We start from the raw sequence: 25510 nt of genomic DNA, 5'->3' as shown, positions 1-25510 counted from the left end.
TATGTGTGAATCATCGCACCTAGCACAGGGAATCTGAATCTATTGGTGTAACCCTGGTTTACAAAGCCTCATACAATAAAAGCATGTTAATAAAAAAACAGCTAATAAGAAATACATTTTAAGTGATTGGATTGAAATGGATTAAGATGGTTAAAAATCATTAAAATTGTATGTTTCATGATACGGTGTCTAGGGAAGAGTTAAAAGGTTGTAAATTCATTGTGTTTCCATTTTGTTTGAAGCGACTTGAAATTTGTGTTTAGACTCTTATTTTGAAGGGCTGTGCTGACGTGGACCAGGTGACTAGCCACAGCCAATCGGGTTGTTTTGGCTTTTCCACTGCACCTGAATTGGAGATGAGCAAACGTTCTGCTGATTGGGATAGAAAAAAAAAGAGAGGAGAAAAGAGAGTGAAAAAAGGAGTTGAACTGGAGTTGTTTTCGTGCTCCGAGGAGGTATCTTTGTTTTTTCCAACTTGTCCGTGATTTGGTGAAGTTATTTTTGATACAAAACGAGACTTGATGCTGAGGGGGAGCATTAGCCTGTGGATAGCCTTTTTAAGAGTGGACCAGAAACAGTCAGAGAGTTGGATTCCACGTGCGTAATACAAGATGGCGAGCCACCCATTAAGACCACGATGACCCAGAAACCGTGCATCACACAGAAGCAAAGCCCCCCTGCTGGAAATTGCACGTTTTCATCAGAACTGGTAGAATTTGCCCACATCTCTCTGCAAAAGTGCAAAAGACTCCCATAGACTCTAAATTAAAGGTTCAGGACAATAAAAGGATCATTTCGTTTAAATAAAAAAAAATTATTTTATTTTTGGAAAACAAATTGTTCAGTCTTTTGCTGAATTATTTTGAGTTTAAATTTTACTATGGTATTTTTGGTTATTCATCCTTGTGAGTACTTTAAGGGTATTGTTCCAAGTGTAACTGGTTTGTTGGTATAAACAACAAAGTGTGAGAAATGGTTGAAACTTAAAAAAACAAAACAAAAGGGATTGAAAACTACAAACTTGAACAAAAAGGGAAGAATATTTCTATTTTTCTTTTTTTTTTTAAAGCAATATCCAAAGCCTGTCAATTGTATGTCGACTGTATATTTGATGTTTTTTCTGTCTGTGTCATTCAAATAATATGCCGGCAATTTAAACCCTTTTTCTGGTCTGTGGTTATTATTATTACATTTAATTCATTCACTGCTCCAGTAGTCGAACCTATCTGGTCCAGGGTAACTGTAGCTGACTAAAAAGTGCTACATTGGCTTTCCCTGCCATTGTCCGTAGTGGCTCTTGGGTGCAGTTGCTGCGAGCGAACCACGTTCCATCCAACAACTTCAGTGTGAAGTTCGTGCCACGGCTTAGCCCAATATGGACAAACTCGCGGTGTATGCACGTAAACTGGTAGCATAGAACAAACATAACAACGAGAATGATTCTGTGTCCGAGCTGTGAAATTAGCATAGCGCCACCAAGTATTCAAACTGTAAGTGTGTGAGGACTCTGGATTTTGTTCTAACCATGAATGTCCTAAGTGGCTAACTACGGTGCGTTTAGCGCACCATTATTCTGTCACTGATTACCTCCCTCCTGTCGGAAGTTCCACAGGCCGAAACTCACGAGTCCCGCCGTCACAGCACTCACCACAATTAGGAAGAACAACTTCATTTCCTTTTAGCTCTCCTTCTCACCTATACAGGCCGTCAGCCATTTACGGAGAGTCCGCCACTGCTCCCTCGTCTTCACCTGGAAGAATTTTCTGTTTCTTACAATGGGAAAGGTGTATCCACGACAGTTTCCCGTCCACTCGAACTGCAGTCTTTGTGGTCAGCTGTACTTGATGAGGACCTTCCCATCTAGTCGTGTTCCACCTCTTTCGCACAAACTTCTTCACCCACACGCAGTCGCCTGGTTGAATGGGTTCCTGGGGGGTGGAATCTGTGGGAGAAACAGGACTAGGCAGAACATTTACAGCATTCACACATCGGTTAAGTAACACCTTTTTCAGATAATCTGCTATTGTTTCCTCAACATGTTCAAACTCATTTGTTGTTGCAAAGTATGGCAGGCAATAAGGCTGCCCATATAATGCTTCAAAGGGTGTGATGCCTGTTTTCTTGTGTGGTGTTATGTGCATCCATAATTTCACCAGGTCGAGACAAAACATCCAGTTCTTTCCTGTCTCGTCCATACACTTCTTTAGTCTGTTCTTGATAGTACCGTTGACTCTTTCAACCAACCCTGCACTCTGAGGGTGGTATGCGCAGTGATTCTTCAAATCAATGTCCAAAGTTACTCCTACAGTTTTCACTATCTCATTTACGAAATGGCTTCCATTGTCGCTCCATATGACCTTCGGGATGCCAAACCTGGGAATGATCTCTCTACATAGGACTTTTGCCACTGTGAGTGCATCTGCTTTTGCCGTGGGGAAAATTTCTACCCACCTAGTAAATCCATCTAACACTACTAGACAATATTGTTTACCTTCACATGGTGTTAGCTGAATAAAATCTAGAAAAACTGTGTGAAATGGGTGATTCGGTAATGGTGTAGTGCCTGCAGGGGCCTTAAGGGCTCCCTGTGGGCTGTGTTTTACACAAATAGCACATCGTGAACAAAATTTTTTTGAGTATGTATGAAATCCTATAGTGTTCATTAACCATCTGTACCATCCCTCCTGTTGAGACATGGCATGGCCCATGGCTCACTAATGCTGCCCATTTATGCATATTCCGGGGAAGGATTGGTTTATTTCCTATGGTTAACAGTCCTTTGTCATCCAGTTTGGCTCCTCGCTTCTTCCACGTGGCCTTTTCCTTTTCTGGAGCACTTTGTTGCATTTCTTTTAGAATATCATTATCTGCAGGTTCTAAGGTAAATGAATCCTCATTATCAAGAAGTGTGTTGTTATTTGCTGCAGCCTTTGCGGCTTTGTCAGCAAAGGCATTGCCTTGTGAGACTGCGTCTGTGTTGTTAGTATGTGCAGTGCATTTACATACAGCTATTTTGCGTCACATCCCAAATCTTTTCTTAAGCGGTTTAGCAATAGAAACATGTGGTACAGAACCTGACACTTTGAATAGCGCTGCTGCTTTGGTGGAAAGGCTTTCTGCCGTGCAGACAGCTGTCTGACCACACATAGATGCATAATTACAATCATTTGTGGATCTTTGAGTTTAGCAAACTTCTCTGCATAGCTTGGTGTGTCTTGTGAGTCTGATTTACAGATTTCACCTATACGCTCCATGTGCATGGTTACATGCAGGTCAGCTTGATTGTGGAGGTGGGCTTCAGGTTGTAATTATGACAGAGCTTTACCATATATCATAGTGATTGGGTCAGAGAATGGAGGGGGCTGCTTTTCAGGAATGTCGAGTGACCAAAATTTACTGCACTTCTCCCCTTCTCTTACCCACAAATCAACCATTCTATATACAGACCACACTCCTTCGGTTGTGGTACGAATCATCAACTGAAGCTGAGAGATAAGGTCTCTTCCTAATAGATTTACGGGACATGCGGTGGAGATCACGAAAGGGGCTTTAAGTGTGATTCCACTTACAGGGTCACAAACATCTACAGGAACTGACATTCTTTCTTTAGTTACAAGACCATTTGCTGATCTCACAAAAATCTGTGTAGAAGTTGGCTTTAGGGCTATTGGATCTCTAATTACTGATTTACCTGCACCCGTATCTACTAAGAATGTTAAAGAATTGCCTAACACGGTCAGTTGTATTTCTGGTTTGCCTTCAGCAAACATGGAGATGGTTTCTAAGTCTAAAACATCTTCTAAGTCTTCTTTTTCAAATTGGTCAAATTTTGTGCCCTGATTTGTTTTAATTTTTGTGACATCTTTTTCCAGTTCTAGTCATTGCTGGGGTGGATTAGAACCTTGCTGCTCTCCTCTATTGTATCTCCGGGCACGTTGTTTCTTTCTGCAATCACGTTCCCAGTGTCCATAATTTTTACAATAATGACAGTGATCATTTTCACGGGAATTGCCTCCTCCTCCCCTTCCGCCTCGCCCTCGCCCACGTCCACGGCCTCGTCTTGGGACAGGTTTGGCATTGAAAAACATGCCTGTTAATTGATTCTTACTCTTTTGGCATTGTCTTTCAGCATGCATAGCATGTTGTTCATAGCGGTTTAGGTTACAAGTTCCGAAATCAACTAATTGTCTCTCTACCCAGGTTTTTATCTCTGATTTTGATCCCCCATGTATAGCTTGCTTTAACTGCTGTTGGTAGGGACCTTCTGGTTCTTCCGCATACGGAATTCCACTATTTTTCCGGAACACATCTTTCATTCTCATACTATAGTCTTCAAAACTTTCGTCAGTCTTTTGTCTCGTGGCCGTAATGGTGCTGTAGTCAGCTCGTCTGTTAAAAGTAGTTCGCATGCGCTCGTACAGTCTGTCATTTAGTTCTTGGCTGCCAGGCTGCCATGGTTGTTGAGTGGCTGGATCCACTGGGATCCAATCTCCTCTGACTGTGCCCCATTTCGACGTTATCGACTGTCTTGAGACTCCTACCATGTGGAGAGGGTATGATGTCTACTTATGTTATGAACCGGGTCCTATTCAATTCTCATGCTCGCACCATGGTTACACCAACGGTAAGTGGTGTTCTGATTGGAGTATGTCCGAGTACATACAGGAATGGTGGAGCAGCCAGCCCCCTTACAATATGCAGGGAGCGGCCCCTATGTTAGAGCAGCTCGTAGGAAAGCGCACTTATGGAGAGAGCTAAACCCCTAACGAGATTTCTCCCTGACAAGCAACCCACTTACGCTATCATTACACTGGGATCAGTCTCCAGTCTGGAGGGGTGCAGGTTCCCCAGTATATCTTGTGTTAGGAGTTGACATAACTAGGCATGACCTTATGGGGTTGAATACAGAAAATACAGTTGACGTCACCACCACCCTACCGGGTAGGAGAGGTGACGGCCCCCCCAAGGGATGAGAACCCGAGAGAGCGTGACTCCTCCCAGCGGGTAAGAACGTTGAACTATTGGGCTCTAGAACGAATAGACATAATACAAATGAGCACACGAACGGGGACTGCCAATATTTGGCTAGATTGGTTGGCGAGCAAGGCAAAGGATAAAATTAGCGGAGAATGCATCGCATGCGCCACAGGGCGATCACATTTGTTCACCGAGCCGGCTCCTCTGCATTTTGATGATGATTGGGGATCTCAGTGCATGATGGCGCTAACCAGAGAAAACACTCCCATAAACTGTACACAATTGGCTACGATTTACCCACCAATTAGCAACAAAACCACCGTTGACACTGATTGGTAACAGGATGAGTTTGAATAGACAACATCAGCAGGCCTAACAGCCCGACGCCGACGCCACGTCCTACAAAAAAGGAGCTCATCTGCGTTCAATCTGTCTGCAGGGTCTCCCACGTATATAGATGCAATAGGAGTCCCTAGGGGAGTTCCAGAGGAGTATAAATTGGCTAATCAAGTGGTGGCTGGGTTTGAGAATCTTCCAATCTTTGCAGCACTCTTCCCAATTAGAGTAATACGAATGTGGACCGGATAAATTATGTGCATTATAATGCTCAAAGATTGGAAAACCTGACCAGAGATGCGGTGAGGGCACTTGCTGAGCAACTGTGAGCAACCTCTCTGGTCGCGATGCAAAATAGAATGGCCTTAGATATGCTGCTGGCTGAGAAGGGGGGAGTGTGTTACATGTTTGGGCAAATGTGTTGCACCTTTATTCCCAACAATACGGCTCTGGACGGCTACGTAACTAAAGCTCTAGAGGGACTGAGGTCCCTCTCTCATGAACTCTAGACCTGGCTCTTGGATATCCCAGATGTTGGGCAAATGGAAAGGGTTGATTTTTTTTCTATACTTACTTCTTTAGCCGATTTTACAGCCATTCTTGTTACGTGTGGCTGCTGTTGTATCCCATATATCCGAGCTTTGTGTGTACATTTTATTACTGCTACTGTGGAAAGGGATCTGCTGATCCCAAGATGATGATGCCTCTCTTGTCGGCCTCTAAGGAAGGAGGAGAAGAGGCTGAACAACGAGAAGAATGGATGTGATCTCTATTTAGAGATCAACAGGGGAACGTTGGGAAATATTGCGAATTGCATTTTATGTTATTGCTATTTTAAAACAAAAGTAGAGTAGTTTCTTAGGTAATATAAGAAGGATTAAGATGTGGGAAAGTGGAGTGTGGGAACGGATCTGTATGTGAGCGTGTTAGTAAGAAGGAGGACAAAACAATAATGTGTGAGAGCTGCTTAGGTTAGGGTTCTCAGGCCTGCGCACCTGTTCTGAGGCTGAGAACCGCTCCAATATAGTCAAAATATGAGTAATGTGAATCGACGAGCATAAACTTTCCCATCCTGCTGTGAGAAAATGTAGCTCATGCGTTCTGTGTAACTAAAATACGCCTCCTGCCATGTAATCCTGCCTGTTTTATTAAAAGAGACAGCGCTGGGGAGAGGGAAGTAAGTCTCCAGGGTAGTGCGGCAGAGTTTGTGTCTGATCAGTGCGCGACTCCTGGCCAGGTGAAAAGTTCTTAGACGTCGGGTGTCAATTTGTGGTGAACTTCGTTCGTGTGCCTGTCTGAGTACACTTCTGAGGATTATTTTGACGACAGTTGGGAACAATGGTATTAAAAGCTGAGCTCTAATGGGATGTTATGGGGGATGTTTCTGCTCAGACATATGTCCTGTCGTTCAAAATGAAAGAATGTGTAGCAGTACCTGCCCCCAGCTTGGCCAGCCACGTGCCTCTAGTTGGCAATCTAGTCTAATAGTCTTTGGGGGAGGTTATGAGGCCCTGCCTGCACACCACTCGCGTGTCAGTTGCTCGCCCTGAGACCTTCCTTGCTCTCGCTGTGACTCTCCTTTCCTGGGTGGTTCTTTCTGTCGGCCTTCTGGGTGCCGCATCGCGTTCTGGTCCCTGGCTGACAATGTCCTGCGGGTCGTTAAACCATTCATGATTTGTGTCACAGCAGGAAAGACATTGTTTGACCGCTGGTGTGATCGCCTTTGGGTACTCGCTTCTTTCCCAAGGGTTTGGTCCGGACATCTGGCGGAGTCCATCGAGAGGTGAGCGCAGGAGGGTGGCTGCTTCTTTGATGCTCGCTGCTCCTGATTGGGTGGCTGCCCGCTGAGTGCTGCCTTTGGTGGTGTGGCTCTTTGGCTGTGGGACTGACGCACGTGGGCTGCCACAGAGGTATTTGGTGCCGGCTTGCTGGCTTCCAGGCCCGGGCGCAGAGGTGAAAGCTGGATTCATCCAGTGGCCGGGGGTTCGCCATCTTGGTGGCTGCCGTTCCTGCTGGACATTGACCTGCTGCGTTTGTTGGGCTCCTTGCTCCTTGAATGTTGCAGCTGCTGCACCCCTTGGACAGCGATCGTGGGTGTCTGGTTGTGTTGAGTTCGCGGACCGAGGGAATTCAGGCCCATGGTCGGGAATTGGGTGTTTGATGCATGAATTCATGGTGCAGGAGTGTGTGACCTGATGAGGGGTTTTATGAGAATGGTTTAGGTCGGTATTTTAATTCATTAGTATGTTTAGGTTAGTTTGGTTATGTTAATTGGTATAAGGTTTTGTTTTCTGTTTCTGTATTAATGTGTTTTTAAGGTTAGGGTTGTCTTTCTTTCAGCTGCTCAGTACCCGTGGTTTTGGTGTCCTGGGTGGTAACATTTTCGCCTCTCCTGTTGTACTGTGATTTTGGAATTGGGTTTTTATGTTTATCACAAGATTAGTTTGAGCGGGTGTCACATGATAGTATCACAGTCCTGGATGTGTGTCCACATCTAAACTCTGAGTTTTCAGTCTAACCCTGGTACAGATGTTCCTTAATGGTGAAGATGAATTTCCTCTTTCACCACAAATCTTCATCAGGGATTCCTGGCAACCGCCAGTCGTGTGGATACAAATTTGGAGGCTCCTTATCATCGCACGTCGTGTGTGTCGGATTTCGAAAGATGTTCTCATTAATCCAAGAGCAGATCTTATGCTGTATTGGCCTTTTACATTTTGAAATATGATTTCTCAGTTTTGTCTTTAAGTGGTGTGCCAGGACAATGTGCACATTTATTAATTTTACATATTTCTGCTCTCTCATGGCGTACATGCTGCCCATATTGGAGAGCTTCTCCTCCAACCTGGATTTTATTATAATGCTGGCATCCAGAAGAGCCGTGCAGTTTTCAAGCTTTGTCCTGAGATCATTAATCTCAAGTTTATACTTTTTCTCCAAAATGTTCATGTTGATGTGCTCATTCTGGTATAAGTAGTGGTTTTTGAGCACAATGACGGCCTCTCGCAGTAGGTTGGGCTCACTGATGACAGACATACAAGTGAGAAGATCCTCCTTGATTTTTTTCTCAGTGTTCTGCAGTTGATTCCTCACTTCCTCACAAGTTTCGCTCAGCCCTTTAATTTGGTTGTTTGCCCATACCAGCTGTTCTCTTGTAACTTGGTGTGCTGCCCTTTCCTCCTCATAATCCTCCTTGAGACGTATGTTCTCTGTTTTGGTTTGTTGTAGCTGGACTTTAAGCTCTTCAATGGCAGTTTTCAGCTCCTTCGAGGAGTCCACCGGGGGAATTTCCATTACATGTTCCCTTTCTGGCGGTTTTTTATTTTTAGGTTGATTACAATTCAGTTTGGTTGCCATTGTCCTCCCTTGACTTTTAGCAATTAGCAGCGCTTCTTTCGTCTTCTGGTGTGCCAACTTTTCCACATGGAAGTCCTTTTGGACCTGCTTTATCCTTTCTCTTAAATGCCTCAATTGATTCTGGATTTGAATATTTTTTTCATCCTGTGCTCTATTTTGGTATTTGGCACTTTCCAGCGCTTCTCTTGTCTTTTGGTGTGCGGCCTTTTCTCTATGGATGTCATTTTGAAAAGATTTGACCTTTTCTTTTAAATGCCTCAGCTGAGTTTGGATTTGAAGATTTTTTTCACTCTGCTTTTTTATTTGGATCTTTGCATTTTCGAGTGCTACTTTTGTCTTGAATTGTGCCAACATCTCATTGTCCTTATGAGAACGCTTGGCGGTTTCCTTCTTCCTTAACTTACATTGGGTTTCACTTTGCTCCAGTTTACATTTATGTCGTAGATTTGTTGAGTCCAAATCAGTATTCTCTTCTGACTGATTGAAACCAGGAGCCAGCTTTCTAGTGTTTGGGTGTTTAGTTAGTGATCCAATACCAAGGCTCTTTTTTCTGGATATGTCCTTGTAAAACCTTTCAAATTCTGTCATGTTACTGCAGTAATTCCAATAAACTATACGCAACTTTACAAAAATATTCTCTGCACAAATAAAACATTTTAAAATAACATATATTAAATATTCAAAGCACTGATCAAAGTTGCTGTTGTACCACTTAAATTACTTATGTTTTTAGGACATCAAAGGATTCAAACAGTAAAATGGTAGTTATTCGACCTAACCTTTCGTAGCAACAGAAATAAAAGGCATTTCCGCCAAATATTGGGCCAGCAGAGTTGTCAGTTCACAACTTCTCTTTTCTTAAACACTGGATTTAAAATTTAATTTGAAAGTTGCTTAGTGGTCACCGTCATGGCATTGATGTATGTAATTACAGAAGCTTCCATCTTTGAGGTTTGTAGCATCAAACAGTTGTTTTACTGTGGTGTTAAATATTAAACATAACCTCATGTGAAATAATTATAAATTATTTCATTTTTTATTTCAAAACAACAAAGGATAAAATGTAGCGCTCACTTGTATCTCGTGGTTCTCTACAGCTGTTCATGTACTCAAATATCATAATTCACCATAATTGTTCATATCTGTTCCATTGCCATAGTCCTATTGAGCATTTCTGGTTTGCTCAAGCGGAGGCACAGTTCGCGCTGCGAGAAATCACCGCAGATGAGACCAAATATTATTATGTGGTTTCTGCACTTGGGATGCTTTGGCCTCCAGAGTGGTAAGCATTCTTAAACAGCCACCGCTGGAGAACAAGTATGGCATTTTGAAGGCTCACCTCTTAAAAACGTTCGAACTTTCCGACGCGGAGAGGGCTAGCCACCTTTTCTCTTTGCAGGGGCTGGGCGATTCCAAGCCTTCCGAACTAATGGACAAAATGTTAGATCTTTTGGGCGAACACAAGCCCGATTTTCTCTTCATCCAGCTTTTCCTGCGACTGTTGCCTCCCCAAGTGCGGGCTGCTTTGGCCAACACAACAATCTCGGACTGCCGTGCGCTTGCTGCTGAGGCAGATAAATTCTTCCTCGCCTCCCAACCGACCTATGTGGCTGCGTTCCTCCCGGCTGGCGCAGACGGTCCTGTGGTTGACGCTCCCGCTTTCACAGCTGCCGCAGCGGCTCCTAGGCATCAACAGGTTTCTGGGCTGTGCTTTTTCCATGCACGGTTTGGAGTCAAAGCCAGGCGGTGCCGCCCTCCATGCAGTTTCACCGGCCCACCTCCGCAGGGAAACGCCGGGGCCGGCGCTCAGCAGTAGCCATGAGCGTCGGCCAAACTGGCAGGCTGCTGTTCATCCAGGACTCTATCTCCGGACGACGGTTCCTCTGTGACACAGGTGCTCAGAGGAGTGTCCTGCCAGCGTCGAGGTTGGACATGCTGTCTGAATCCCATGGGCCCCCTATGGAAGCAGCGAACGGCAGCCCCATCCGCACGTATGGGGTGAGGTATGTGGAGTTGTGTTTTGGTGGACAACGTTTTGAATGGAACTTTGTGACTGCCAAGGTGACTGTGCCACTGATTGGTGCAGACTTCCTCTTCGCTTTGGGACTTCTGGTTGATGTCAAAAATAGGCGCCTTGTGGATGCAGTCACTTTCTGTTCGTATGAATGCACTCTTGGTGTTACAGACTCAGTCAGGCTTTCCTGAGACATTTTCCTTCGCCTCCTCACCGAGTTTCCTGCTCTGACTCAGCCCACGTTTTCATCTGCCACGGCCAAGCATGGTGTGGAACACCACCTCGCCACCACGGGCGCCCCTGTGCACGCTCGGGCCAGGCGTCTGGACCCGGCCAAGCTCTCCATTGCTCGAGCGGAGTTCGAGACAATGGAACGCCTGGGCATCATTCGCTGCTCCAAGAGCCCTTGGGGTCACCTCTGCACATGGTGGAGAAGCTGGGTGGGTTGGCGGCCATGTGGCGATTACCGCAGGCTCAACGATGCCACCACCCCGGACCGTTACCCTGTCCCCCACACACAAGATTTTTCCGCGCATCTGGCTGGGAAAACGGTCTTTTCGAAGGTAGACCTTGTCCGCGGCTATCACCAGGTACCGGTCCACCCTGCCGATGTCCCCAAGACAGCAGTAATCACCCCGTTCGGCCTGTTTTAAGTTTTTACGGATGCCTTTTGGTCTTAAAAGCGCAGCACAGACTTTTCAGCGCCTGATGGACTCCGTCCTACGCGACCTGCCATTCCTATTTGTGTACTTGGATGACATCCTCGTCGCAAGCACGTCTCAGGCTGAGCAAGAGGCACACCTCTGGGCTCTTTTCCAGCGCCTCAGCCAGCATGGGCTCATCATAAACCCAGTGAAGTGCCAGTTTGGACCATCGACTTCCTTGGCCATCACGTGACACGGTACGGAGCAGTTCCCCTGCCAGAAAAGGTGGAGGCCATCGCGAGCTTTCCCCGCCCAGTCATGGTCAAGGCGCTCCAAGAGTTCCTGGGTATGGTGAATTTTTACCACCGTTTCCTCCCCCGGGCAGCGGACCTCATGCGGCCACTGTATGACTGTTTGAAAGGGGCAGTTCCCAAGCACATGGTTGACTGGTCCGACGTGCAACAGCGCGCATTTGAGAATGTTAAGGCTGCTCTGGCCAATTCTACACTGTTGGCGCACCCATTGCCTGACGCGCCAATCTCAATCACCACGGATGCCTCGGATTACGCAGTGGGTGCGGTGCATGAACAATGGGTAGAAGGTGCTTGGCAACCCCTGACCAGCTACGACCCAATGAGCAGAAGTACAGCATGTTTGACCGTGAGCTCCTTGGCCTCTACCTGGCCATTCGCCATTTCCGTCCTCTGCTTGAGGGAAGGTCTTTCACTGCCTTTGTGTATCACAAGCCCCTCACCTTCGCGATGGCAAAGACGGCAGAACCATGGTCAGCTCGGCAGCAGAGGCACCTTTCCTACATCTCCGAGTTCACCAAGGACATTAAACACCTGGCTGGTAAGACCAATGTCGTTGCGGACTGCCTCTCCCGGCTGTCACGGGCGCCGTCCACATGGGACTTGACTATGGACAGATGGCAGTGGACCAAACCACAGACAGTGACGTCCAGGCTCTAAAGTCTGCAGCCACAGGGCTGCAGCTGCGCGAGGTTCCTTTTGGGAGCACTGGTGTCACGCTTCTCTGTGATGTCAGTACCGGTCAGCTACGCCCTGTTGTGCCCGCGGTTTGGAGGCGGCGCGTGTTTGATTCAGTCCACAACCTCTCCCATCCGGGGAGGAAGGCTTCTCAACGTCTTGTAGCTGCTAATTGTTTGGCATGGGCTCAGAAAGGACGTCAGGGATTGGGCTGCCATGTGCGTTGCGTGCCAGAGCTCAAAGGTACAGTGCCATGCTAGGGCCCCGCTGGCCCCATTTCCGGTGCCAGAGCGACGCCTCGACCATGTCCATGTGGACCTGGTTGGGCCCTTTCCCCCTTCACACGGCTGCACTTACCTCCTCACAATGGTGGACAGGACCACCCGCTGGCCGGAGGCGGTGCCCCTGCAGTCTGCCACGTCTCTGAAGGACATTAGCTGGGTGGACAGACTTCCTTGAGTCTTGTTGGGGCTGCGCACCGCCCCCAAAGATGACCTGCAGTGTTCCTCGGCGGAGATGGTGTATGGAGAGCCACTGCGGGTGCCAGTTGAGTTTGTCCCCAACACTACAGCGCCTTGGTCTGTGAGCGCACAGCGAGCAACACTCCTCGATGCTGCCAAGGTTTTTGCACCCATCCCTGTTTCCCAGCATGGTTTGCCACCATCCTATGTCCCACCATCCTTGGAGAGGGCAGACTATGTTTTTATCCGCCATGGTGCTCATCGAGGCCCGCTGCAGCCACCTTATGATGGGCCTTTTTGTGTTTTGGAGAGCGGGGACAAGCATTTTCTGCTAGACGTGGGGGCCGACCTGAACGCGTTACGATAGACCGCCTCAAGGCAGCTCACTTGGACCTTGGTCAGCCAGTTGCCACGGCCGTGCCCCCGTGGCGAGGACGCCCCCCCGCCCGGCCCAGTCCTCTGAGAGGAACACAGGTCCCTCAAAACTCTGTCAGTGCCACTGACCCCCTGCGCATCCTGTTTCCCCTGCTCCTCTAGCACCACCAATACCACTTCGACGCACACGATCTGGCCGACCCGTTCGAGCCCCGAATCGTTGACTGTTCTTGCTTTGTGATGGTGAATTCTGGGGGGGCATGTGTAGCGGTCACTTGTATCTCGTGGTTCTCTACAGCTGTTCATGTACTCAAATATCATAATTCACCATAATTGGTCATATCTGTTCCATTGCCATAGTCCTATTGAGCATTTTGCCATGTATGAGTTCCTCACTTGCTCGCACTATTTGCCAACAACTAAGTCGGGTAATTTGGCACGGTTCCTTTAACGGACCGTGGGAGTTTAATGGCAGAGAGGTGTGGTTTTCCCGCTCTTACTGGTTTCTTTTTCTACCTGTTGTCGATTTAATAAAAGGCACACACGATTGTGTGTCAACAGTAATTTAAGTTGTATTGCCTTTACTTTGCAAACGCAACAAAAAGCAACTTATTAGCAAGCAACTTATTAAAGCAATGTAATCTTTCAAAAATTCCTTAGAATGTCAGGTGCTCCTCTCTCCCGTTGATTCACCCATCATCCAGGAATGCCACATCTATCAGAACAGCCCTTTTGTCCACCACCACAATGTGCGGCTGGTTGGTCCCCCGTCTGTCAGTCCGTATCTGGTAGTCCAACTGGATCATAGCACAGTCCTGGAGGTGTGTCCACATCTAAATTCTGAGTTTTCAGTATAACCCTGGTGCCTATCCAAGGTAGTTTTCTTGGTCAACTGGACTGTATTTCTTCTCTTTGAAGATGTTTTGCATTCTATCCAGAAGGCTTCTTCAGTTCTGAACTCGCTGGGGACCGAGCTTGAAAATATAACCCATAGAAGCCAATTTAAAGCTGCTGGCGAGATGTAAACATAAATTTGGTAAAGTTATTATTCACGTTGGAGCAAATGCCAACCGGCTTTCGTCAGTCGGAGGTCACTGGAGCACTTTTTGGGGAAAACCTGGTCTGATTAGGAGAGACGGTGTCCATCCCACACGGGATGGTGCCTCTTTCATTTTTAGTAATTTGGCTAAATTTATTAGACCCAAAGTGACCTGACAATCCAGGGTCCAGACCAGGGTGCAGAGTTGTAGTCTTAGACACCTCTCTGCTGCTTCCATAGAACCCTTATCCACCAACAATAAAATATTTAACACTATACAGGTAGTCTCTGTTCCATGGTTAAAAGTTCACCAAGCACAGAGCAGGGGAGCGGTCAATTACCATAATCTTATTAAAATTAATACTAAAGCACAAGTTGGAGAAACTAATATCACAATTAAGTGTGGACTGTTAAATATTAGATCTATTTTGTGTAAATCCCTGTTAGTGCACCACCTGATATCGGATCATCACATTGATTTATTTTGTCTTACTGAGACCTCGCTTCAGGAGGAGGAGTATGTTAGCTTAAATTAATCTACTCCTCCTACCCATCTGAATTATCATATTCCTCGTGTTACTGGTCGAGGAGGGGGAGTGGCAGCAATCTATCACTCCAAGTTATTAATTAATCCTAGACCAAAACATGGCTCCAGTTCATTTGAAAGCCTGACTCTTGGCATCACCCATCTGAACTGGAAGGCAGAAAAGCTACTTTTGTTTGTAGTTGTATATCACCCCCCTGCTGGGCCACATTCAAAGTTCCTATCTGAGTTCTCGGATTTCTTATCTGACTTGGTCCTTAGAACAGACAAAGTCATTATCATGGGAGACTTTAATATCCATGTAGACGCTGTAAATGACAGCTTTAGAAATGGCTTCATTTCATTACTTGAGTCAGTTGGTTTCCTCCAGCAGATAAACCAACTAACTCATAGCTTCAACCACACCCTAGATCTAGTTCTGACTTATGGTGTTGAGGTAGAACATGTGTCAGTGTTCCCTCAGAACCCACTCCTGTCAGATCATTCTTTGATCCCTTTTACATTTATGATTAAGGATTCTTCTATGCTCAGAACAAAGTCTTACTATAGCAGATGTATTTCAGATAATGCTGTAGCTAAGTTTAAGGAAGCGACCCCTGTGCTAATCCCAGGACCACCTTGTGTTTCCCAGGGATCAATCATTATAATCTTAGCCCCGCTGAGGTTGACTCTATTGCTGAAGGTGCAGCAACCTCACTGAGAATCACGGTTGATTCTGTTGCCCCCCTGAAAAAGAAAATAGTAAATCAGAGCAGGTGTGCCCCCTGGTATAATTCACATATTAGGACCCTCAAGCAGAAAGTGCGAAGACTGGAAAGGAAGTGGCATTCTTGTAAAATAGACAGCTATCATGTAGCCTGGAAAGACTGTCTATTAGGTTAAATAAAGGCCCTCCGCAAGGCTAGAACAGCTTATTTTTCTTCTTTAATTGAGGAAAATAAGAACAACCCCAGGTTTCTTTTCAGCACTGTGGCCAAATTAACCAAGAGTCACAGTGTTTTCGATCCACGTATCCCTTCTTCCTTTAGTGGTGAAGACTTCATGAGCTTCTTCACTGATAAAGTTCTAGCTATCAGAGAAAAAAACTAACCAGGCCATCCCAACAACTGGACCATCACCAGATGTGCTGACTGTGGGAACATACAGGTTCTCCAATGAGCCCTTAAGCTCCTTCAGCCCTATATATTTTTCTGAGGCGTCTTTGCTAATTCAGAAATCCAAGACCACCACGTGTCTTTTAGATCCCATCCCAACACACCTGTTGAAGGATGTTTTACCATTGATAGGCAGTTCTGTCCTGGACCAGATCAGTTGTTCTTTAGTGACAGGTTATGTACCCCGGTCCTACAAGGTGGCAGTAATTAAGCCGTTTCTTAAAAAACCATCACTGGATCCTGATGTCTTAGCAAATTATTGGCCGATATCCAACCTTCCTTTTATCTCTAAAATTCTTGAGAAGGTGGTGGTGACTCAGTTACTGCAGCACCTGCAGAGAAACAGCCTGTTTGAGATGTTTCAGTCAGGCTTTAGAGCTCATCACAGCACAGAAACAGCACTTCTTAAAGTTACTAATGATCTTCTTATAGCTTCAGATCATGGACTGGTCTCTATGCTGGTTCTGCTGGACCTCAGCGCTGCTTTTGATACAGTTGATCACAGCATCCTGTTACATAGACTGGAACATGTGATTGGGATTAAAGGGACAACACTAGACTGGTTTAGATCATATTTATCTGAAAGATACCAGTTTGCTCATGTCCATGGCGTTCCCTCTTCAAACAGTAGGGTTAGCCATGGAGTTCCTCAAGGTTCTGTACTTGGACCAATCCTTTTCACCTTGTACATGCTTCCCTTGGGGAACGTTATTCGGCAGCATGGGATAAATATTCATTGTTATGCTGATGACACTCAACTTTATCTATCCATGAAACCAGAGGAGACAAAGAAGTGAGTGAAGCTTCAGACCTGTCTTAAAGACATAAAGTCCTGGGTGTCTTCAAATTTCCTCCTCCTTAACTCAGGAAAAACTGAGGTAATGGTGTTTGGTCCTGAACCTCTCAGGGATAGATTAGATCACATGATCACTCTAGATGATATCTCATCTTAACATCTAGTCTCTCTGTGAGGAAACTTTTGACCAAAACCTCTCCTTCAACTCACACATTAAAACAGTCTCTAGAAGTGCCTTTTTTCACCCTGAGGCTGCTTTTATTGTTGCGGGGGACTTCAACCATGCAAATTTGAAGACAGTCCTCCCCAGATTTTATCAGCATGTCTCTTGCCACACTAGAGGAGCAGAACACTGGACCATGTTTATTCCAACATAGCTGGAGCTTACAAAGCTACACCCCTCCCCCACATTGGACAGTCAGACTACCTCTCTCTCTTTCTCTCCCCAAAGTATTCACCACTCATTCAACGGGTGGAACCCACAGTGAGGACAATAAAGGTGTGGCCTGAGGGGATAGACTCTGGGCTGTAGGACCGGTTCAAACACAGACTGGAATACATTTGCCACTAAGGCAACCTGTGACTCTCACATAGACATTGAATGCTATGCCTCATCTGTACTGGACTACATCTCCACCTCCATAGACAGTGTCACCACCCAGAAACAGATCACCATGTACCCTAATCAGAAGTCCTGGATGAATAGGGATATCCGTCTCCTGCTGAAGGCCCGTAACATCGCCTTCCGATCAGAGGATGCACAAACCTAGAGCTAACCTGAAGCGGGGTATTAAGAAAGCCAAACACGGCTACAAGCTGAAGATAGAAGGGCACTTCTCCAACTCCAACCCCCGATCTATGTGGCAGGGCATTCAGGTCATCGGCAACTACAAGCCCATCAATCCCTCTCCCCCCTCAACTGACATTTCCTTCCTCTATGAGCTAAACAACTTCTATGCTCGGTTTGAGAAGGACAACCCTGAACAAGCGAGCAAGGTAGAGCTGACTGCTGGCCACCAACCCTTAACTTTATCTACCACTGATGTCAGAGCGGAACTGAGCAGGATCAATCCACGCAAAGCTGCGGGCCCCGATGGCATCCCTAGACGCATGCTCAGAACTTGTGTAGCAGGGGTCCTGACAGACTTATTCAATCTATCCCTGGCTTATGCAGTTGTGCCGAACTGCTTCAAATCCACCTCCCTCGTGCCAGTACCAAAACATTCCACCCCAGCTTGTCTCAATGACTATCGTCCAGTAGCACTCACTCCTATCATAACAAAGTGCTTAGAGCAGCTGGTCTTGGCACAACTCAAATCCTGTCTCCCCCCAACCCTGGACCCCCATCAGTACGCCTATCATAAGAACAGGAGCACAGAAGATGCAGTCTCCACAGCACTGCACTCTGTCCTCTCACACCTGGACAATAATGACACATACGCCCCAATGCTGTTCATAGACTTCAGTTCAGTATTTAACACTGTTATCCCCTCCAAGCTAATAACCAAACTAAGGGATCTGGGCATCAGCACCTCCATCTGCAACTGGTTATTGGACTTTCTGACCAATATACCACAACATGTGCGGTTAGACCATCACTGCTCCCCTACCCTCACTGTAAACACTGGAGTACCACAGGGCTGTGTGATGAGCCCATTCCTCTACTCCCTTTTCACCCACGACTGCAGAGCTCTACATGGTTCCAACACCATCATCAAGTTCGCAGATGACACCACAGTGGTTGGCCTCATCAAGGATAACGATGAGTCAGCTTACAGGGAATCAAATCAATCTTTATTTATATAGCGTCTTATACAATCAAAATTGTTTCAAGGCGCTTTCCAGAATCCCAGGGCCTAACCCCAGACAAGCAACAGTGGCAAGGAAAAACTCCCCTTTAACAGGAAGAAACCTCGAGCAGGACCAGGCTCATGTAGGGGGACCCTCCTGCTGATGGCCGGCTGGGTAAAGAGAGAGGAGAAGGGGGAGGACAGGTAGAGGATAGAATAGGTAGGAGAGGAGAGGAGAGGGGTAGAGGAGAGGAGAGGGGTAGAGGAGAGGAGAGGAGAAGTAGAGTGAAGGGGAGGTAGAGGAGAGGAGAGGAGAAGGAGGAGGAGGAGGAGGGGAAAGAGGAGAGGAAGGGAGAGGAGAGGGGGAGGAAAAGGAGAAGGAGGGGGGGGGGGAGAGGAGAGGCACAGAGCACAGAAACACACGCAAAAAGATGATATACAATCACTTCAGCGGGGCCGGAGGTCATTATGCAGCTCCGAAGGCGGCAATACCTGTAAATAAATAGAGAGGGGAGGGGGGCGGAGAAGCAGAAAAACTACACAAGAATCAGTATAACTAGTCTGCTTGATGAGGAGAGGAGAGGAGAGGAAACCATCACCCAGTGGGGTGACAGAGGCCTGTCAGGCGATCATGTTTCCGGATCCCGGCAGCCTTGGCCTATAACAACATAACTAAGATGTGACCTAACGATTAGACGACCCCCTAAGTATGATAATTTGTCTGTCTATGATAGTAACTGGAACTACAGAATTAGTAACAATAAGTTTTTTCAAAGAGGTAGGTTTTAAGTTTGATCTTAAAAGTAGCGATGGAGTCAGCCTCCCGTACCTGGACAGGGAGCTGGTTCCACAGCAGGGGGCCCTGGTAGCTAAATGCTCGGCCCCCCATTCTACCTCTAGAGACTCTGGGAACCACAAGTAGACCAGCATTCTGAGAGCGGAGCGGTCTATTGGGCTGGTAAGGTGTCACTAGGTCCTCCAGGTAGGATGGAGCTAGGCCTCAGCTTCATCCTACCAGTGCCCCCTGGAGCGAAGCCATCCAAGGAGATCCCAGGTAGAGAGGGTTAGGGTTAGATTAAGGTTAGGTTAGGACTAGGGCTAAAATTGGGTTAGGATAAAAGTTAAATCATGGATAAAAGTTAAAATGAAAACAGAGAGAGTGGGGGAGAGAAAAAAGTAGGAATGAGGGTTGTTGTTTTTTTTTTTTTTAAAAGGTTAGTAAGGCCATTTGGATGTGTAGTACCTAATTTATAAATGCAGCCTCTCTCCACTCTCCTTCTCTAAGCCGTGGACCAGTGTGGACTGTACTCTAAGACCAAGGCTTGCAATGCATCCCAGCCAGGGGAGATGACGTGCTGGACAACATGCCGGTCAGTGTTTTCTCATTTCATGATATTATGGCAAGTAAACCGTACATGTATTGTCAGTCTTGTTTCTCCCACATATCTTTTAACAAATTGTATGCAACACATTAACTATACACAGGTTTTTTTTGGGGAAAAAAAAAAGTTTCCTTGTGTTGCAGTTCTGAATACTTTTTGCTTTTGGGAATCAAATACCCATTCTTGTTGTTTAAAATAATGGTTCTGTGGGCCGTGTTTCCAATCAATCTGTGAAATGACCTTTGATCTGACCAGGTAATCTTTGAGGTTTTTATTATTTCTGAATGCAGAGATTATTATTATTATGAGGATGAGTTGTGTTTGTAGTGAGTATTGATATGGAATAAGTACATTTCCCAGCAGGTTTATGACATGTTTGTGTGTTAAGTTCAGTTTGCAGAGGAACATATTAAAAGACACAGACAGTTTTGTTTGAAACAGAAGCATTGTGGTAAATTTCATCAGCGCCACTTTTCGGTCAGGTTATGGTACTGCACCAACACCAGCCGCCAGTTCTTCGCACGGAGCCTAAAAAGGTGTCCATTTTCTGCCCGTGGCGCCGCCAACGCTGAGCTTAATACAGGTCTACACGGGTATGATGGCCCGAACATAGCAGCATTATCAAAGGGCAGAGTCTCTATGGCTTTGGCAAAGATCAAAGATCAAAGTAAATCAAAGGCAATTTATTTAATGAGGGTCAGAGCCTCAGCCTAGATAAAGTAGCAAAGCTCCAGATTTTTAGTTAAACAAAACCAACTAAGAGACAAACAAAAGAAACAAGCTCCAACATGGTTCAAGTCAACGTTGAAGTCGAAGGGATGAACGGCGCCTTCTACGAGGTGAGGCGCTGCTCAATTTAGAGATGATCTCAGCAAAAGCACCTGTATACTTAATATTCACTAGCTCACAGCTAGGATTTCACACATTTGTTAGTTCAATACTCAGTTGTTAAGAATTGTAAACTTATTTAACCCCCATGTGTTTGAATGTTGTCAATACTGTGACTGGTTCTTTCTCTTTAGGCCCAAATCAAGTCCATTGCTGGAAAGCTTCTGACAGTAGTTTATGAAAACAGGTAAGTGTAATGCTTTTTTTTAAACATCTCAAACTTCTGGAGTGTATTGACGTATTATTTGTTTTGATTATTAACATATATTATCTATAGTCCACAGGAGGAAGTTGTGGTGTGTTGTGACTCTGTGCGGCGGCTGCCTCCTCCAAATTTCTCCTGTAACGTGGCTGTTGGAGATGAGGTGGAGGTGAGAACTACCAGTATAAGTGATGATTCAATTAACTCAGGTCTGGTAGTTGTAGTTTACCAGTTTTTATGTCCATTGTATCACAGGTTTTCTCCAGGCTTGGTGACCAGGAACCATTTGGCTGGTGGCTGGCACAGATCAAAATGATTATAGGAGAGGTAATTCAGATGTTGCTGCAGAATCAGAAGCCCTTACTCAGAAGCTGGAGTGGATTTTTTTTTATTTTAAAAAGCACAAAAAAGAATTCAGCTTCACTACTAATTATTCATTTTCAGAGGGATGGTAATAAAAAAGCTTCCTTTCTTACACTTTTCCCAGTGGTATCTGATTGAATACCTGGATGGATTCCAGGAGTTTGTCAAATCAGGGTCCATCAGGAATAAGAATACGGACAATTTCTGCACCGTAGAAATGCTCATGCAGATCTTCTGGTTAGAAGAGCCAAGAGTCAGACTGCAGGTGAGCGCTCAGAGCGTACGCTCCACATACTGTAGGTGACACGAAGAAGTGCACAAGCAGATGTGAAAAGGCTGGCTTTGACAGCTGTCAAACACATGTGATCCATGTCTTCCTCTGCCTGGCCATGTAGGAGGAGCAGCGCCACGCACAAGCAGAGACCAAGGATCAGGGCTGTCAGACCGAAGCCGACGACGGCGGTCAGCCAACTGAATATGCTGGTTCTAGCGAGCAAAGGGCCCACACAACAGGAAACGGCAGCTTGCGAGTTCAGAAGTGTCTGAGCAGTGAGGCCCACAGCGGCCAGCCACCAGACTCTGGTGAGAAGAAATTAACCCATAATTCACATGTGAAAGCAATAGATTAGATGGTGATGATCATGAGGATGGTGTTTCTGAACAGGGGAACACACTGAAGAATTGTGGCAAACCGACGAAGACCAGCCGGTCTGGACTCTGAAATGTAAGTATCTGGCTTTGTTGTGAAATGAATGCGAGTCCCAGGAAGGGAGAAACTTCTAAACACTAACAGACTTTTATAATTGTGTTCTAGTGGAGCCCAAGCCTCCAAAGGTCAAAAAACCCGCCGGTCGTCGTCGTCGCAACTGCCAGCGTCGACTGCGTGAATACACCATGGATGACGAGTACGACGACGAAGAAATAAGGATGACCCCACAGGGACTCTGCTTGTTCCGATTGTTTGGCAGCCGATGGGTGGCAATGGCCTAATCAGTTTTTCTTTTTTGAATTGCTTCATTTTAAATGATCCATTTTCTTTTCCTGAAATTCCTGAATATTTGTTGTATTCGTGACTAAAATCTAAAATTGCTCCTGTGTTTAGTGATGATTTGAGTCACATGGGGAAATTCAAATGCAATAAAAGCCCAACCTTAATTCATTTAACCCCAATCCTCAGATCCCGAACATTTTATTCTTATTATATGAAAGATAAAGCGCAGCTAACTATTAACAGTGAAAATATCGGCAGAGATTTGAAAGGTAATGTCGTATAAAGTAGGTCAATTCTTTTTATACAAGGATCGGAGCAGATTTGTGGATACTGGCTGCAGTACGTACTTCCTTTGGCTACGGAGTGGCGTCTTTAATTTGCCTCAGATTCATGAAGCGGCCCCAAGTCCAAATGAATTGAATAGGCCTGCCCAAGAGTGTATTTGAGACCCTAATTCGATTTCGTTTGGTTTCTTGAATAGTTTTGTTACTCCGTAGTGCCGCTCCTTTAAGAGTTGCATTAGGTTGACGGCACCTCTCTTTTGGCCAAGTAGACTTACCGTAGTTTTCCTGTAGCAAAGGAAGAAAAGCGCGAAGAAAGACCTGTGGCAAGCTGTGTTTTCTCTTCATCGTTCACCTTTGTTCTGTTGGATCCCTAAAAAAACACATGTCTGTAAGTATTGCTTGCTTTTTTAAAAATTGATAACTCACCTATGGTGGATTTTTGGAACTGCGTTTAGTGTGCTAACTGAAGAATGCAAGCTGTGCTAACTGGTTAGCAGGTTAATGGGATTCTCAATGTTATTTTAGAATTACGCTAATCAATCAATCAATCAATCTTTATTTATATAGCGTCTGTTACAATCAAAATTGTTTCTAGGCGCTTTACACAATCCCAGGGCCTAACCCCAAACAAGCAACAGTGGCAAGGAAAAACGGACCAGGCTCATGTAGGGCTGGCTAGAGGAGAGGACTTGACGGGTTGGGTTGGGTTTCTGGAGGCCTATAGCAGCATAACTAAGATGTTAAACTAATTTGTCTGTCTATGATAGTAACTGCAACTACAGAATTAGTGATAATAAGCTTTTTCAAAGAGGTAGGTTTTAAGTCTGATCTTAAAAGTAGCGATGGAGTCAGCCTCCCGTACCTGGACAGGGAGCTGGTTCCATAGCAGGGGGGCCTGGTAGCTAAATGCTCGGCCCCCCATTCTACTCCTAGAAACTCTGGGAACCACAAGTAGATCAGCATTCTGAGAGCGGAGCGGTCTATTGGGCTGATAAGGTATCACTAGCTCCTCCAGGTAGGATGGAGCTAGGCCTCTGAGGACCTTGTAGGTCAAAATAAGGGTTTTAAAAATTATTCTAAATTTAACGGGCAGCCAATGAAGCGACGCCAGTACAGGAGTTATGTGATCTCTTTTGTCAATACCTGTCAGAACTCTGGCTGCAGCATTTTGAATCAACTGGAGGCTTCTTAAAGAGTTGTTTGGACACCCTGATAATAAAGAATTACAATAGTGCAGCCTGGAAGTAACAAATGCATGGACTAACTTTTCAGCATCATGCCGCGTCAGCAGCTTCCTGATCTTTGTGATGTTCCTCAAGTGAAAAAAGGCACTTCTCGAGACTAATTTAATGTGTGAGTTGAAGGAGAGGTTTTGATCAAAAGTTACTCCTAGATTCCTCACAGAGAGACTAGATGTTAATGAGATACCATCTAGAGTGATCATGTGATCTAATCTATCCCAGAGAGGTTCAGGACCAAACACCATGACCTCAGTTTTTCCTGGGTTAAGGAGGAGGAAATTTGAAGACATCCAGGACTTTATGTCTTTAAGACAGGTCTGGAGCTTCACTAACTTCTCTGTCTCCTCGGGTTTCATGGATAAATAGAGCTGAGTGTCATCAGCATAACAATGAAAATGTATCCCATGCTGCCGAATAATGTTCCCTAAGGGAAGCATGTACAATGTGAAGAGGATTGGTCCAAGTACAGAACCTTGAGGAACTCCATGGCTAACCCTACTGTATGAAGAGGGAACACCATGGACATGAGCAAACTGGTATCTATCAGATAAGTATGAGCTAAACCAGTCTAGTGCTGTCCCTTTAATCCCAATCACATGTTCCAGTCTATGTAACAGGATGCTGTGATCAACTGTATCAAAAGCAGCACTGAGGTCCAGCAGAACCAGCATAGAGACCAGTCCATGATCGAAAGCTATGAGAAGATCATTAGTGACTTTAAGAAGTGCTGTTTCTGTGCTGTGGTGAGCTCTAAAGCCTGACTGAAACATCTCAAACAGGCTGTTCCTCTGCAGGTACTCCAGTAACTGAGTCACCACCACCTTCTCTAGAACTTTAGAGATAAAAGGAAGGTTGGATATTGGCCTATAATTTGCTAAGACATCAGGATCCAGTGATGGTTTTTTAAGCAACGGCTTAATCACTGCCACCTTGTAGGACCGGGGTACATAACCTGACACTAAAGAACCATTGATCTGTTCCAGGATAGAACTGCCTATCAATGGTAAAACATCCTTCAACAGGTGTGTTGGGATGGGATCTAAAAGACACGTGGTGGTCTTGGATTTCTGAATTAGCGATGACGCCTCAGAAAAATATATAGGGCTGAAGGAGTTTAAGGGCTCGTTGGAGACCCCGTATGTTCCCACAGTCGGCACATCTGGTGATGGTCCAGTTGTTGGGATGGCCTGGTTAGCTTTCTCGCTGATAGCTAGAAGCTATATCAGATAGGTTTATCAGTGAAGAAGCTCATGAAGTCGTCACCACTCAGGAAAGAAGGGATACGTGGATCTAAAACACTGTGACTCTTGGTTAATTTGGCCACAGTGCTGAAAAGAAACCTGGGGTTGCTCTTATTTTCCTCAATTAAAGAAGAAAAATAAGCTGTTCTAGCCTTGTGAAGGGCCTTTTTGTAAACTAATAGACAGTCTTTCCAGGCTACATGATAGCTGTCTATTTTACAAGAATGCCACTTCCTTTCCAGTCTTCGCACTTTCTGCTTGAGGGTCCTGATATGTGAATTATACCAGGGGGCACACCTCCTCTGATTTACTATTTTCTTTTTCAGGGGGGCAACAGAATCAACCGTGATTCTCAGTGAGGTTGCTGCACCTTCAGCAATAGAGTCAACCTCAGCGGGGCTAAGATTATAATGATTGATCCCTGGGGAAACACACGGTGGTC

The 25510-nt window shown here is 45.6% G+C and overlaps 1 protein-coding gene across 3 annotated transcripts; it reads left to right on the top strand.

Annotated features, from left to right (window-relative positions):
- Positions 1 to 373: 373 nt before the first annotated feature.
- Positions 374 to 23743, top strand: LOC130530340 (RNA-binding protein FXR1-like). 3 transcript variants are annotated; one of them, XM_057041408.1, is made up of 9 exons: positions 374 to 709; positions 19762 to 19846; positions 20881 to 20933; positions 21024 to 21117; positions 21204 to 21275; positions 21436 to 21576; positions 21707 to 21893; positions 21976 to 22035; positions 22126 to 22481. In XM_057041408.1, exons 2-9 carry the CDS (start codon positions 19841 to 19843, stop codon positions 22299 to 22301), a joined length of 789 nt encoding a protein of 262 aa, XP_056897388.1. In that variant the 5' UTR covers positions 374 to 709; positions 19762 to 19840; the 3' UTR covers positions 22302 to 22481. The 3 variants fall into 3 exon arrangements, with proteins under 3 accessions (XP_056897388.1, XP_056897389.1, XP_056897387.1); XM_057041409.1 differs by lacking the exon at positions 374 to 709 and adding an exon at positions 23593 to 23743 and having other exon boundaries at positions 19255 to 19846; positions 22126 to 22167; XM_057041407.1 differs by lacking the exon at positions 374 to 709 and having other exon boundaries at positions 19261 to 19846.
- The last annotated feature ends 1767 nt before the right edge of the window (positions 23744 to 25510 follow it).

This window comes from Takifugu flavidus, chromosome 8, assembly GCF_003711565.1.
Source record: "Takifugu flavidus isolate HTHZ2018 chromosome 8, ASM371156v2, whole genome shotgun sequence".
Taxonomy (NCBI): Eukaryota; Metazoa; Chordata; class Actinopteri; order Tetraodontiformes; family Tetraodontidae; genus Takifugu; species Takifugu flavidus.
The sequence above is the reverse complement of the archived record's forward strand: the minus strand, read 5'-3'. Positions and strand labels throughout refer to the sequence as shown.

Coding starts and splice junctions, on each gene's coding strand:
- LOC130530340 (XM_057041408.1), top strand. Junction 21,276..21,435: donor TCAAAATGATTATAGGAGAG/GTAATTCAGATG, acceptor CACTTTTCCCAG/TGGTATCTGATTGAATACCT. Junction 22,036..22,125: donor GCCGGTCTGGACTCTGAAAT/GTAAGTATCTGG, acceptor ATTGTGTTCTAG/TGGAGCCCAAGCCTCCAAAG.